General features: G+C 34.9%; 1 protein-coding gene across 1 annotated transcript in view; it reads left to right on the top strand.

Annotated features, from left to right (window-relative positions):
• Positions 1–9,569, top strand: part of LOC103602182 — a gene marked incomplete at its 3' end in the record, with an annotated part of 161,050 nt that extends 151,481 nt beyond the window's left edge. The window contains 1 exon segment of the mRNA XM_008586599.1: positions 9,410–9,569. Within this exon segment, the coding sequence (XP_008584821.1) occupies positions 9,410–9,569 (160 nt within the window).
• Positions 9,570–13,776: the final 4,207 nt, after the last annotated feature.

The raw sequence follows: 13,776 nt of genomic DNA, 5'->3' as shown, positions 1-13,776 counted from the left end.
AAGACACGAGGTACAGCACAGATGGGAACAAACCTTGGACTTGGGAAGAAGATCTTGTCCCTTGATGTGATAAAGATGTGTGGATGAGTGCAGATTCCTGGAGTAGTAAAATTGCCTAAGCCTCCAGGGGATGTGTGTTGTTTAGTCATAGGCTTGGTTTATATTTTGACATGTCATAAGCACTGTATGCCCTCTTTCCAGAGCATTTATTTTCCTGGGGAAGAGTAGAAAGTCTTCCCTGATTTCTCAGCTTTCATTTGACCACTAACTAGTTGTGTGGCTCTAAAGCAAGGATGTCCATTTGCAAGATTTTAGGCATTTTCTTGTTTAACATGATAAACATAATACATATGTGTAGATTTTATAAGACGCTCTACATAAATAATCACTTTATTATTTAAAATGACTAGGGATTCCCAGAAAAGTTAAAGAAATAAATTTTATGTTATGTAGTTTAGATTTTTGCAGAACTGAAAAAATTGTCATATAATGTTTTACATCATTTATTCCCACATCAATACAACACTTCTCACTTAAAACACAGTGAATGTTTATAACCATGCTATTTACAGTCTAAGGTCTACATTTTTATTATCTATATTACTTGTAAAGAGTGAAAAGGTAAACACAGAATTTATACATGAAGTAACTAGGATTTAATCTTTTGCTACCTAACAGATGGGTGTTTGCTTTAAAATAGAATAGAAAGATTACCCCAAGGGCAGGTGTGGGTAGGAGGGGTGGGAAGCTCTGTAATGTGTGAAAAAACAATTATGGAAAAAGCAAAGACAGATGGAATGCCTGGACATCATAGAGCATGAACCTGGAAAAATTCCGAAGAAATAACCAAGTTTTGTTCTCTCTCTCAAGTCTTCCATGCTTACCTTGTCCTGTCAGAACGAGGTATGCTCAGTTACCCTGAGCAAGGTTTGCTTGCATTTCATAAGCAGATGCTCTTAAGATTCCTTCGGGTATTGATAGTTACAGTAATCTCTCACAGAGAAAATATCTGTATTTTCCATATGAATAAAGTCACTCCAATATGTCAGCTGAAGAATCTCTCTTCGCTGCTGTTTCCAAAGTATCTTTCTCTGCACTGAGCAGCCAGTTCTTCCATGAAGCAAACCCTGTCCACAGCAGACACTTGTGGTCAATGAAGTGGGGTGTCTGGGTATAAATAGCCAAAGATACACAGAAATAATAACTCAGTGAAAAAGGCTGATGTGGATCTGTACAGGCTGACTGATGTAGGTTGGCATTCTTGATCAGAATATTAAAGCAACGACCTTATGTCTTTCTGGGCTTTGGCATCAGTGATGTAAACACAATAGTCATAACATGGCAAGCACCGTGATATCAGGTCTGCGGTGCTGGCTGTTAATACAGAAGTGTGTCTAGCTCTGGGCACTGGAAGCTCCACATTATGGGGACTGGCCGTGCGAGCTCAACACTTGACCCTGTTGAATTTAGCTGATTGGCTCTGATTCCTCCAAGAGCCTGAGACATTTCTTGCTGAAGGGTTTCTACTAGAAAAATTCTCTCTCCTGGTAGTGCTGATTGGAGAGTTAACTGGGACACCAGTTCTTTGCCTCTGTGCAAGGAAGTTCTTGAGCTGGCTATGAGTATTTGGACTTGATTCTGTAGTTTTAAGAGAGTATTAATATTTTTAATGATTTTTCTTATTCTAGAAAGAATATCTGTTATTTAGGAAAAAATTGAAACTACAGAAAAGAATCAAAAAGTAAATTAAAAAAATGCCAATAATCTCACTCTCTAGGCAATATATTGTTAATCTTTTGATAAATTTGTTTCAACCTTTTTCCCACGTATGTTTATTTTTACAAAGTTGAAATTATATACTGTAAGTACAACTTCGTATGTTGATTTTACACTTAATATTATATAATATTTTTATGTTCTTTATTAACTTCGTAAGCATTTAATGCCTACACAATATTTTATACTGTAGAAATAGTATGAAAACATTTCAATATTTCTTTATTGCTGGGCAATAGGTTGTTTCATCTTTTTGTACATCTTATAAATAATTCTGATGAACATCTTGAGGCACACAATCTTGCTCACACTTTAAATTATTCTTTGAAGAGTCCTAGAGACCCAGAGATACTGGTTCAGAGGGTCTGATTTTTTCTAAGACACTTGATAACTATTGCAAAATTGTTTTCTAGGGAATTTGTATGGATTTTTGCTTCTACACAGTGCATGAGGGAACTTAATAAACCGTGTTCACATAATTTGTTAACCTTTTCTTAATCTAAGAAATCTCATTTTTTCTAAACGTGCATGCCTTTGTTTACTGGTTACTAAACATCCTTAATGTGCTTATTATTCATTCATATTCCCTTTTTGTGAACTGACATTTAAGTGTCCTTTGGCTTTCCTTTCTATAGAGCAAATGTTTTTCTTAGTTATATGAATTTTATATGTAATAACATTATTAACCCTTTCGTTATATTTTAACAGATATTTTCTCCATTTGTTAATCCCCTTTTAAAATTTATTTTTGATTTTTTAAAAAACAGATATTTAAAATTCATATAAAGTGTTTAAAATCATTTTTATGACATTAAATAACTCAGATTTTTAAAAATCCTTTCTCCTTCAGAAATTTTACAACTATTTACTTCTATTTTTATAAAGTTTAAATGCTTTCCATTGAACCCCTTGTCCTAAGCCACGTAGGAGTCATCTGATGTGGATGGTGTTGAGATCTAAAAGGGACATCATTTTTATCTTTTATTATACTGGTCTCCTGTTTAAGTTGGTTTTATTTTTAAATGTTAACTGTTTTGCCATTTTATCTTCCTGGGTTTTGTTTTAAGCAATTTTAATTCATCATTTTATTTTTCCAGTGTGATGGACAGAATGAGCTGCTTTTTTTCCGGAGCTGCTTCTACAAAATTTACCAAACTTTCTTACCAAACTTACATAAGTGGCCAGATATCTGTAAGCTCTGCAGACAACCCATGACTCTCTGTGTGTTTGGCTTTGCAGAGTTTCTCATGTGCTTCCAAATAAAACCTCCACTGATATCATATGTATTCCTTAATTCTAAATCCTTTATCTGAATAGTACAAAACATCTACAGACTGCTCACACATTTCTTTATAATATGCAGAGAATAAGAAATCACAATTTAAATGTCAGTTAGATTTGTTTAAGCTTTTATGTTCCTGGAAGCTGTACACAAATCTCAAAGACTGGTAGTCAAGTTAATTAGTTTGGGGGGCTGCTTATGTCTTCTTAATCATTGACTTAATAGTTCCAAATAGCCTTGTAAGTTTTAGCGGCTGTCATTTATTACTTAGGAAAATTAATTTAGATTAAAATAATTTAAAGACAGATTTTGATGAGAATATTATGAGCACATTCATTGTCTAGGGAATATGTATGAGATAATCAAAGATTTTTCACATTCTGAATCTTTCCACTGTGGAACATGAAAAATATTCCACTTTCTCCAGTCTTCTTTATAATGTTCCTCAGTAAAGGCAACAGATTGTTTACCATGTAGAGGCAAAACTTCTAAAATTTATGTAATTTATATATAGCTAAACAATTTTCATTTCCTGAAATTATCACCTAGTTCATGGGCACATTGTGCCTTGAAAGGCAGAAATGAACTATGTGCACAAGAGACACACTTGCATAGGAATAGACCTATTTAAAAAATTTAGGTACTACCTGTGTCAGCTCCAGTAAACTGAATGATTGTAACCAAAATGGCTCATTGCTGGGTGTCCAGATAACTTCAGTGAACACCCACTTGCTGAAAGCCTATTGGTGTTTTTTCCCCTGTACTCTTCAGACCCTAAGCTCTCTGTCTAGGGCATTTGAGGCCGGACTGTGTTCTGATTCCTCTTCCGCATCTTTCTCAGCAGATTGAATGCTCTGTTTCCACCTCAGCTCTCCCTATCTGTAGCTACAAGAGGCCAGGTAAGAAATAAATTAAACATTCTTTGACATGATGTTTGTTCTCTTATAAAGACAAAATAAAAGTTGGTCATTAGGACTAAATAGTTAATTGGTAATTTGGTGAATTGACTTTGTTAACTAGCCTGTGTCCGATACGTTTAGGATGAAAGAAACTAGAATAATCTACCGGAACCTCTATTTCCATCCCAAGCCTATGGGAAATGGAGCATGTGACTTTTGACCAATGACAAGCAGGTGACAAGAAGATATGTGTACCTGGATGAAGCGACAAGGTTCAGGTTGTCTGGTTGGCTCAATCCAAATCGCTGGCTTGAGCTTATTTTAGGTCATTGTGATGAGAAATTTCCTTTTCCACTTTCATGTAAGTACTTGCATCTGATAGCACGGTTAATCTGTACGGGCCAGTGCCACTCCCCATGTGTCTCTGTCAGCAACATTTATAATCTCTAAAACTCCTCCCGAAAAATTTTCACCATCCTTATCACTGAAACAATTGAACAAATAGCCATACAAAAAGAAAAACTATTTTGGTTTGCTGCCACAAACTAAGGAAGTTTACATGTGCCTAAAAATGATGTGTTGAAGTCTCCACACCATGTATTTTAATGTTACATAAGTAGTCAAGCTACAATGAAATAGAAATACTGTGACAAAACAACATGAAGGTCTTGGACCATGAAATCACCACAAGGCGATTGACTCTGTAACTCACCCTTTCCTCCTCTGTACCAAGAAAAAATGACTGGAATGCAAAAGAATACAGCAAATATTTGTTGAATTAAAAACATGAATAAATAAATGAATATATTTTCTTATATGGTAAAGACACACCTTCCCTTTGAAATAAAACGTAACTTTTGGAAGTATTCCTGTACAACGAAGGATATTTAGATCATCACTAGAAACCTAAGACAGGATTGTGTTTGGAACTGGGCAGGGGGAGGGGAGATTCTTGACTACTTCTCACTGTGTGCACATTTTTATTTTCTAAATTTCTTTCTTCTTCTTCTAAACTTCTGTTTCCCTTCTCTTTTATCCTCTTGCTCTTTGTTCTCCCTTGTATTTCTGTTTTTCTCTATTTAGTATGGTTTTAAACCAAAGCTGTTTGAATTTCAATTACTACTAAACAGAATGGTGAGCACTCAAGTGTTTCTAGAAAACAAAAACTGTCTTCGTACTTTATCAATACTTTGATGTCATGCACCTCATTTAAAGTGTTCCATGATTCCGCTATAGATATGTGGATTTTAACTTGTAAAAAAAAAAAAAAGAATGAATTTCAGCAAGTATATGCTGGTTGCACTAAAACAAGTTTGACTATTTCTATACTGACTGTTCAGAACTATACCTGCGTCATTCTAATGTAATTAAACCAGTAAATAAGTAGTTTTCCATCTTACATCATCAGCCCGTTGACTATAATAATGTGTAAAGTCACATCACCAAACTCACCTGGAATTTAGGGAGTTAGAAACAAGCAATTTTATTTTATTTCTCTTCATAGATATTTGCATTTAGAGCTAGCTGAAGTTATAGATTCAATCCTTTTCATGACCCTTAAAATACTATATTAGCTAAATGTTCACACTTGTCCTTTTTAGCTTTAAAAGAAATGTCACATACTAGGTTTTTGTAAATGACCCGCATACAGATGTGAACCAAACATAATAGCTTCTGCCACTCACCAGGCAATGAATTGCTGCAAATATAGGACACAGGGCAGAGGACTTGGTAAATTACTTTGTTTCGCTGGCCATCATCAGAACCTGTGGCATAATATGTGACCCATTTCTATGAACAATAATGCCTAAGGCTTACAGACAGGTGGAATGTAGTTTCTCTTTTAATTACATTTTGAAAAAATAATTTAAGAATATTAAAATTTCAAACATAGTGAATAGTTGTATCATTAAAATAAATCTAAATTTGCAGCCATCACCATAGTGATGTGTATTTCAATAGAAAATTATAAGATTTTAGCTTTTTATTAAAAAGCAACGCAAACACATAAAAATTCAAGAATAGTATAATAGCTTGTATAGTCTCCTCCTAGATATACTAATTGTTTAAATTTTTTCATGTTTACTTTTCTTTCACCCAATATGATCAAATATCTTTAATTTTATATAATTCAATTTGGTATTCACACAAACACACACGCACTTCCAAAATGGCAGAAGGTGGATGAAAATACGTGTGTATGTGTTACTTATGACCCATTTGAATGAATAATAAACTTTCATAACTAAATATGATCATGAAAAGTCTAAACTTAATATTTTATTAAACGTTGTATATACAGAGAGAATAGTCTGTTGCTCTCTTTCATCAACGTTACCAAAACCCTATTTATTTATATAATTGAAACCATTTTTATATTGTTTATCTTTACAAAAATTCTCCTAACATTTAGTTGGACTTTAAACTTCTAAGGAGAACCAGAAAAGCAGAAGTTCAGCAGATGTACAAAAGGATAAAATATCTTTTTCTTCAAAAGAATAATTCACTTTTCGATAGACATTGTTTGAATGATTATATTATCAAAAGCATTACATAATTATCAATGTTCAATTTATTTATTTTATTATTTTGCTTATGTAACTATACACTGTTTTCTCCTTGTTTATATAAGCTGGCTTTATGGAGCTGGAAAATATGCTATAAACTAATAAAGGTTGGTAAATTGGCTCATTAACAACCCTTCATGGAACTTTTCACTAGAAAATGCCACCCAAAATGGCAAGAAAAAAAATTTTAGGTAAAACTATAAAGCAATTAATCTTTGTACAGCTTTACATATTCCAGTATGCCATTTTTTTCTCTTTCAAAACACTTGTTTATCATCCTGTAGATCCAGGCTTGGATGTTTACATAATTATTCCTTCAAACAGAATGAAGGCAAAATAAAGAGAAGACAGACATTTTCTGGGCAAAAGAAACAGAAGCCAGCAGAAACAGGACTGTGATTCCTAATTAATTCAAAGTTAATTGCATTGTTGATAATCCCACACTTAAAATCTTCATATAGGAAATGTTTATGGCAGCAAATCGACAGTAATTTAACTACATTAAATCTTACCACCATGAAAAGAAAAAGATAAATGTTACATGAAACGAACTTAAGAGAATGGTAAAGACTAGTTCTTGTTTAACAAGGCAACTAGTAAATCATTCAAATGGGTGACCTAGAATCTCAAAGCACAGTAAGAGCAGTAGTTGTGTTTTTGGATGGCACGAGCCATATGGCTTTTCTTTGCTTTTATTTTCACTCTGTGATAAATGCAAAATAGTTGAGAAAAAAAAAAAAAGGACGTATAGAAGATCTTATCTGGCAGCTAAAAGTCAAAACGTCTCTTTTATTATTTTGGAAAGAATCAAGGTAGAGGTAGTTAAATGAAGATCAGCATCGTATCAGTTATTTAACTGATGAGTCAGTGTGATAGAGTAAAAGGAACTTTGAAGTTAACTCTGAGTTTAAATTCTGTCTTTGTTTCTTACTGTATTAATACATTTCTGTTGCTTATAACAAAATACCTAGAACTGGGTCATTTGTAAAGAAACAATATTTATTGCCTACAGTTTCTGAGTCTGGGAAGTCCAAAGTCCAGGGAACATACCAGACGAGAGCCCTCTTGGTGGGTAGTGACTCTTCACAGCAAAGCAGAGTGTCACATGGTGGATGGCTGAGCAGAGAGAGAGACTAAAATCCTCACCGCCTCTTCTTTTAAAGCCCTCAGTACCATGCCAGGGACCACCATTAAATCAAGTGGATTAATCCATTCACTATGTCATGGTCCTCTTAATCTAATCACCTCTTCAAGGCTCCCCCGACCTCTCAATTACTTTAATAGGATTTCCCACCCTCTAAACAATTACAGTGGGAATTAAGCTTCAATGAGTTTGGGGGGACATTCAATCCACAGCACTTAAAACACTAAGGCTAACTTTTTTTATTTTAGTGTGTTAATATGTAAAAGGCAGGATTAAGGTGAGGCTTAATCCTCAATGGATGTGAAATTGACTGCCATTATAAAGGAAAATCAAGGGCAGGCCCGGTGGCGCACTGCTACAGTGCGCCGCTTGGGAGCGCGGTGGCGCTCCCGCCGAGGGTTCGGATCCCACATACAGACCGGTTCCCGCTCACTGGCTGAGCGGGGTGCGGGCATGGCACTGAGGGTTGCAATCCCATTGCTGGTCCCAGTCCGGTACGGGGGCGACACTGAGGGTTGCAATCCGTTGCCGGACACGAAAAAAGACAAAAAAAGGAAAAAAATAAAAAATAAAAATAAAGGAAAATCAATAAATTCCAGTATTAATTATCTGGACTATTTAAAACAAAATATAATTATTGTGATCATTGAAATAAAATACTTGCAATTCTCTACTTTGAATGGGTAGGTTGATAGTCCAATTTATATCTTGGGCCTTTTAAGAAAATGTATTTCTGCCCAAGGTAGTTTACTGACACTGATACATAAGGGATCTTGGTCTGGCCTAGGAACTGTTAGTGGCACAATTCGGTGATTCTTAAATTAGTGTCAGATGTACATGGTGAGCCAAACATATGCTAAATCAAAAGATAAATATGATATTTCCCCAGATTTTCAATTTTACTTGAAGTTTTGAAAAATAAAACATGTATTAAAATAAATACTAGTAGATTAGAGGTAGTATACACATTTTTTTCTACCTTTAGGGGTATTTAATGGAACCATTTTATAAGTATTGGCCTAATTAATGCCTATAGTACTCATCTAAATGTTACTTAATATCAAAGAATTAATATTTTTGTTAAAATATCAATTTTTTGGTAAGGTACTATTACTTTATTAGTATCCCAAGAAAAACAGTGATTTTCTGAGTTAATATTTGGAGTTGTTTTGAAAAGTGGTAAAAGATGAAATGAGTGTTTATCAGGTTAGGTGCTTCGGCAAATTGGTCCATTTATCATTCAAGTTGGAAAACAACCAACTAAGCGGTATCTCTGTGCTGACTGAACGACCTGGATCCAATGGAGTTTCTACCACACAGGTACCAAAACCAACTCATGGAGGAAGAGTGAACCCGATTTGAAATTTCCTTTAGATAAATTCCTCACATGGGAATTAATTTGGATATTCATAATCCAAATTCATGGCTAAACATTTATCAGTTTTCTACAGTCTATTACGTATACATGAAAAATCAGAAGCAGTAAGCTTACAGGAAATAACTACCAAAAAAAAAAAAAAAAAATCCCCCAGATTGCTGTGGTTGGGTTATGATATTTAGCTGAGGAAATTATCAAATAATTTCTGTAATCTTAATCATCAAATAACTTCTGAAGAAAAGAATGGGAAAAATGAGCTAAATAAATGAGTTAATAAAATAAACATAAATTACTTAACATGGGAGAAAAAGTAAATGAGATTTGCGAAACATAAAAACAAATAACAGATGATTTTGTTCTTAGGTTGCACAGTGATTCTTGGACACTAGATGCATTTCAGCATATACAGAGTGAAGAAACCAAGTTTTTTATACCGTATGACTTGGAGATTTCCAATCAGGAGCTAAGTTACGTAGTGAAAAGATCTGTGCTATGGAGAGGAGCCAATGGTGAAAGAAAAAAGGCGAGCTGGATTGAAGTAGATTTGTTTTCTGACTATGCAAAAGAAACTCACTCTACTAGCGTGTCACCAATTTGTTACATTTTCTCATGTTGCTCTTGAAATTATTTACTGTTGTATATGACTGCCACCCTTGTGCAAATCTTCCAACTTGATTTTATATTGTTTATTTAATTCGTTGTAATAGGGAGACTAGACTAGATGGTTCTTATAGTTTAGCACTGTTATTTTCTAAGAGAAATATCTACTAATACCTGCTCTATGTGTATTGGGCACAACTGCACAAGCAGTGTGAAGAATACAGAAGAAGCCGGTGTAGTCTCCAATGTGAAAAGATTGTTGGCTTTAATGTAGCCTTGAGTGAACGGGAAGAAGAGACTGCTCTTTCTGTCTTTCTCCTTCAGTGCCTTTGTCAGTTTGTCCCCTGGATTCTCTTTCCTCTTTTGGGAATCTCCTTAACAGACTTCTTTGGCTCTAATTCCTCATTCAGCTTCTTCTATGTTAATGTCTTCCAGGGTTTTGTACCTTTTTCTTTTTTTAACTCTTCTTACTGTACACATTGTCTTCCTGTTAACCTCCTTTCAAACTGTCTTCCATCCTGCTGAAGATTCTCAAGTGTCTATCTGAAGGGAACACCTCCCTTCTGAGTCCCGTACTATATAACCCAATACCTTACTTGACGTCTCCAGGTGGGTGTCCCAAAGATACCTAAAACCCAGTATGGTCCAAACAAAATCTACTTCACACATATTGCCTATACTATATAACCCAATACCTTACTTGACGTCTCCAGGTGGATGTCCCAAAGATACCTAAAACCCAGTATGGTCCAAACAAAATCTACTTCACACATATTGCCTAATTAATTAATTAATTAATTAATCAGCACGTTACATTTCACCTGTATCACGAAAGCACAGCATTCATACTTCTAATAGTCTCTAAACATAGTGTTTTCATCTACTCTGGATCACAAAGGTCCAAAACTTAGAGTTTTCCTAGACTTCTCGCTGTCTCCCAGACTTTTCTTTTATTGGAACTATTGATTCTACTTTCTTAATATCCTCTCTATTGCATTTGCTACTACTGTACATAGCCCAGGCCTTCAACACCCAGCTGCTGTAGCACAGCAAGACTTTGCTAACTCCGTTCTCTAACTTCAGTCTCACACTGCAGTTGCCCTGTCTTCACACCGTCCATGAATTCACTTTGTTAGAGTGACATTTCTAAAATGCAGATATGACCTTACATTTTCTTGTTATATTTCCCATTACCTGAAGAATAAAAGCCAAAATTCTTAATATTACGTAATTGCTGTTTAATCTGATTGTTTCCTATCTTCTCAGCCACATCTCCTGTAATCACATTCTTCTTACCAAAGATGCTTCTTACCAAAATATGATTAAGCCATATAAAAAATATGAATCATTTGTTAAATCCAAAACCAACTCATGGAGGAAGAGTGAACCCGATTTGAAATTTCCTTTAGATAAATTCCTCACATGGGAATTAATTTGGATATTCATAATCCAAATTCATGGCTAAACATTTATCAGTTTTCTACAGTCTATTACGTATACATGAAAAATCAGAAGCAGTAAGCTTACAGGAAATAACTACCAAAAAAAAAAAAAAAAAATCCCCCAGATTGCTGTGGTTGGGTTATGATATTTAGCTGAGGAAATTATCAAATAATTTCTGTAATCTTAATCATCAAATAACTTCTGAAGAAAAGAATGGGAAAAATGAGCTAAATAAATGAGTTAATAAAATAAACATAAATTACTTAACATGGGAGAAAAAGTAAATGAGATTTGCGAAACATAAAAACAAATAACAGATGATTTTGTTCTTAGGTTGCACAGTGATTCTTGGACACTAGATGCATTTCAGCATATACAGAGTGAAGAAACCAAGTTTTTTATACCGTATGACTTGGAGATTTCCAATCAGGAGCTAAGTTACGTAGTGAAAAGATCTGTGCTATGGAGAGGAGCCAATGGTGAAAGAAAAAAGGCGAGCTGGATTGAAGTAGATTTGTTTTCTGACTATGCAAAAGAAACTCACTCTACTAGCGTGTCACCAATTTGTTACATTTTCTCATGTTGCTCTTGAAATTATTTACTGTTGTATATGACTGCCACCCTTGTGCAAATCTTCCAACTTGATTTTATATTGTTTATTTAATTCGTTGTAATAGGGAGACTAGACTAGATGGTTCTTATAGTTTAGCACTGTTATTTTCTAAGAGAAATATCTACTAATACCTGCTCTATGTGTATTGGGCACAACTGCACAAGCAGTGTGAAGAATACAGAAGAAGCCGGTGTAGTCTCCAATGTGAAAAGATTGTTGGCTTTAATGTAGCCTTGAGTGAACGGGAAGAAGAGACTGCTCTTTCTGTCTTTCTCCTTCAGTGCCTTTGTCAGTTTGTCCCCTGGATTCTCTTTCCTCTTTTGGGAATCTCCTTAACAGACTTCTTTGGCTCTAATTCCTCATTCAGCTTCTTCTATGTTAATGTCTTCCAGGGTTTTGTACCTTTTTCTTTTTTTAACTCTTCTTACTGTACACATTGTCTTCCTGTTAACCTCCTTTCAAACTGTCTTCCATCCTGCTGAAGATTCTCAAGTGTCTATCTGAAGGGAACACCTCCCTTCTGAGTCCCGTACTATATAACCCAATACCTTACTTGACGTCTCCAGGTGGGTGTCCCAAAGATACCTAAAACCCAGTATGGTCCAAACAAAATCTACTTCACACATATTGCCTAATTAATTAATTAATTAATTAATCAGCACGTTACATTTCACCTGTATCACGAAAGCACAGCATTCATACTTCTAATAGTCTCTAAACATAGTGTTTTCATCTACTCTGGATCACAAAGGTCCAAAACTTAGAGTTTTCCTAGACTTCTCGCTGTCTCCCAGACTTTTCTTTTATTGGAACTATTGATTCTACTTTCTTAATATCCTCTCTATTGCATTTGCTACTACTGTACATAGCCCAGGCCTTCAACACCCAGCTGCTGTAGCACAGCAAGACTTTGCTAACTCCGTTCTCTAACTTCAGTCTCACACTGCAGTTGCCCTGTCTTCACACCGTCCATGAATTCACTTTGTTAGAGTGACATTTCTAAAATGCAGATATGACCTTACATTTTCTTGTTATATTTCCCATTACCTGAAGAATAAAAGCCAAAATTCTTAATATTACGTAATTGCTGTTTAATCTGATTGTTTCCTATCTTCTCAGCCACATCTCCTGTAATCACATTCTTCTTACCAAAGATGCTTCTTACCAAAATATGATTAAGCCATATAAAAAATATGAATCATTTGTTAAATATGCCATCTTGTTTCACATTCCCGTACAGTTCTCTCTGCTTGGAGGGGAACCCTCCCAACTCTTCATCCACTACGTAGCAAACCAGTCATTCTGCCAGGGCTCAGCTCAAATGTTTCCTCTGTGGAGCCAACTCAGAGAGGACCATTTCCTTCTTGTCAAAACTGCCTGTTTTACCTGACACTTCTAGGATCCAGCACACAATTTGGGAATTACCTGTTTATGTGTCCCTCTTTCTTTTGAGACTGAGATCTCATTGTGGAATAAAAGAGTAGATTCTCTGTCTTTATGTCCTCAAACTCTAACATGGACTATAGAATATAGTACCTGTTTACTGACTATTTGTTCAATACATAAAAGAATGCATGCATGAATAGTTGACTGATTGAACATATTTAGTTTGCCCATAGAATGAACCTATAAGGTACCTCATTGCACTCCCTAACTTCAAACATTAACTTCTTAAAAAATTTCACGTGAATTCTGTTAATATATTCAACATGCCTAAATTTCTGTTTATTTCACAGTTAATGTAACATGACAGCAGACATTTCTAAGATCACTGTTCCTGACCTGAAGCAAAACAAATTTCACTTTACCATATATTCATTCTGGTTTCATTTTTTTCATCCTTGACTCACAGCACGAATAAAAGTTAAAAACTGTGGAAATTATCTTAAAATTAAACAAAGAGCACATCCTCTCTAGGATAATTTCAGACTGCCTGTGGTGGGTAGAGTGTGTTTTATTTTATTACTAGGTTTCACAATATGGAAGTTTAGGAATTTGGAAGCAATCCAAAGTTGAGTATGAGAGTGGTTTGAGCTGAATGACAGTACCTAAAAAGAGAAAACAGAGAAAAATA

The sequence above is a fragment of the Galeopterus variegatus genome, unplaced genomic scaffold (assembly GCF_000696425.1).
Source record: "Galeopterus variegatus unplaced genomic scaffold, G_variegatus-3.0.2 Scaffold4040, whole genome shotgun sequence".
Lineage (NCBI taxonomy): Eukaryota > Metazoa > Chordata > Mammalia > Dermoptera > Cynocephalidae > Galeopterus > Galeopterus variegatus.
The sequence above is the reverse complement of the archived record's forward strand: the minus strand, read 5'-3'. Positions and strand labels throughout refer to the sequence as shown.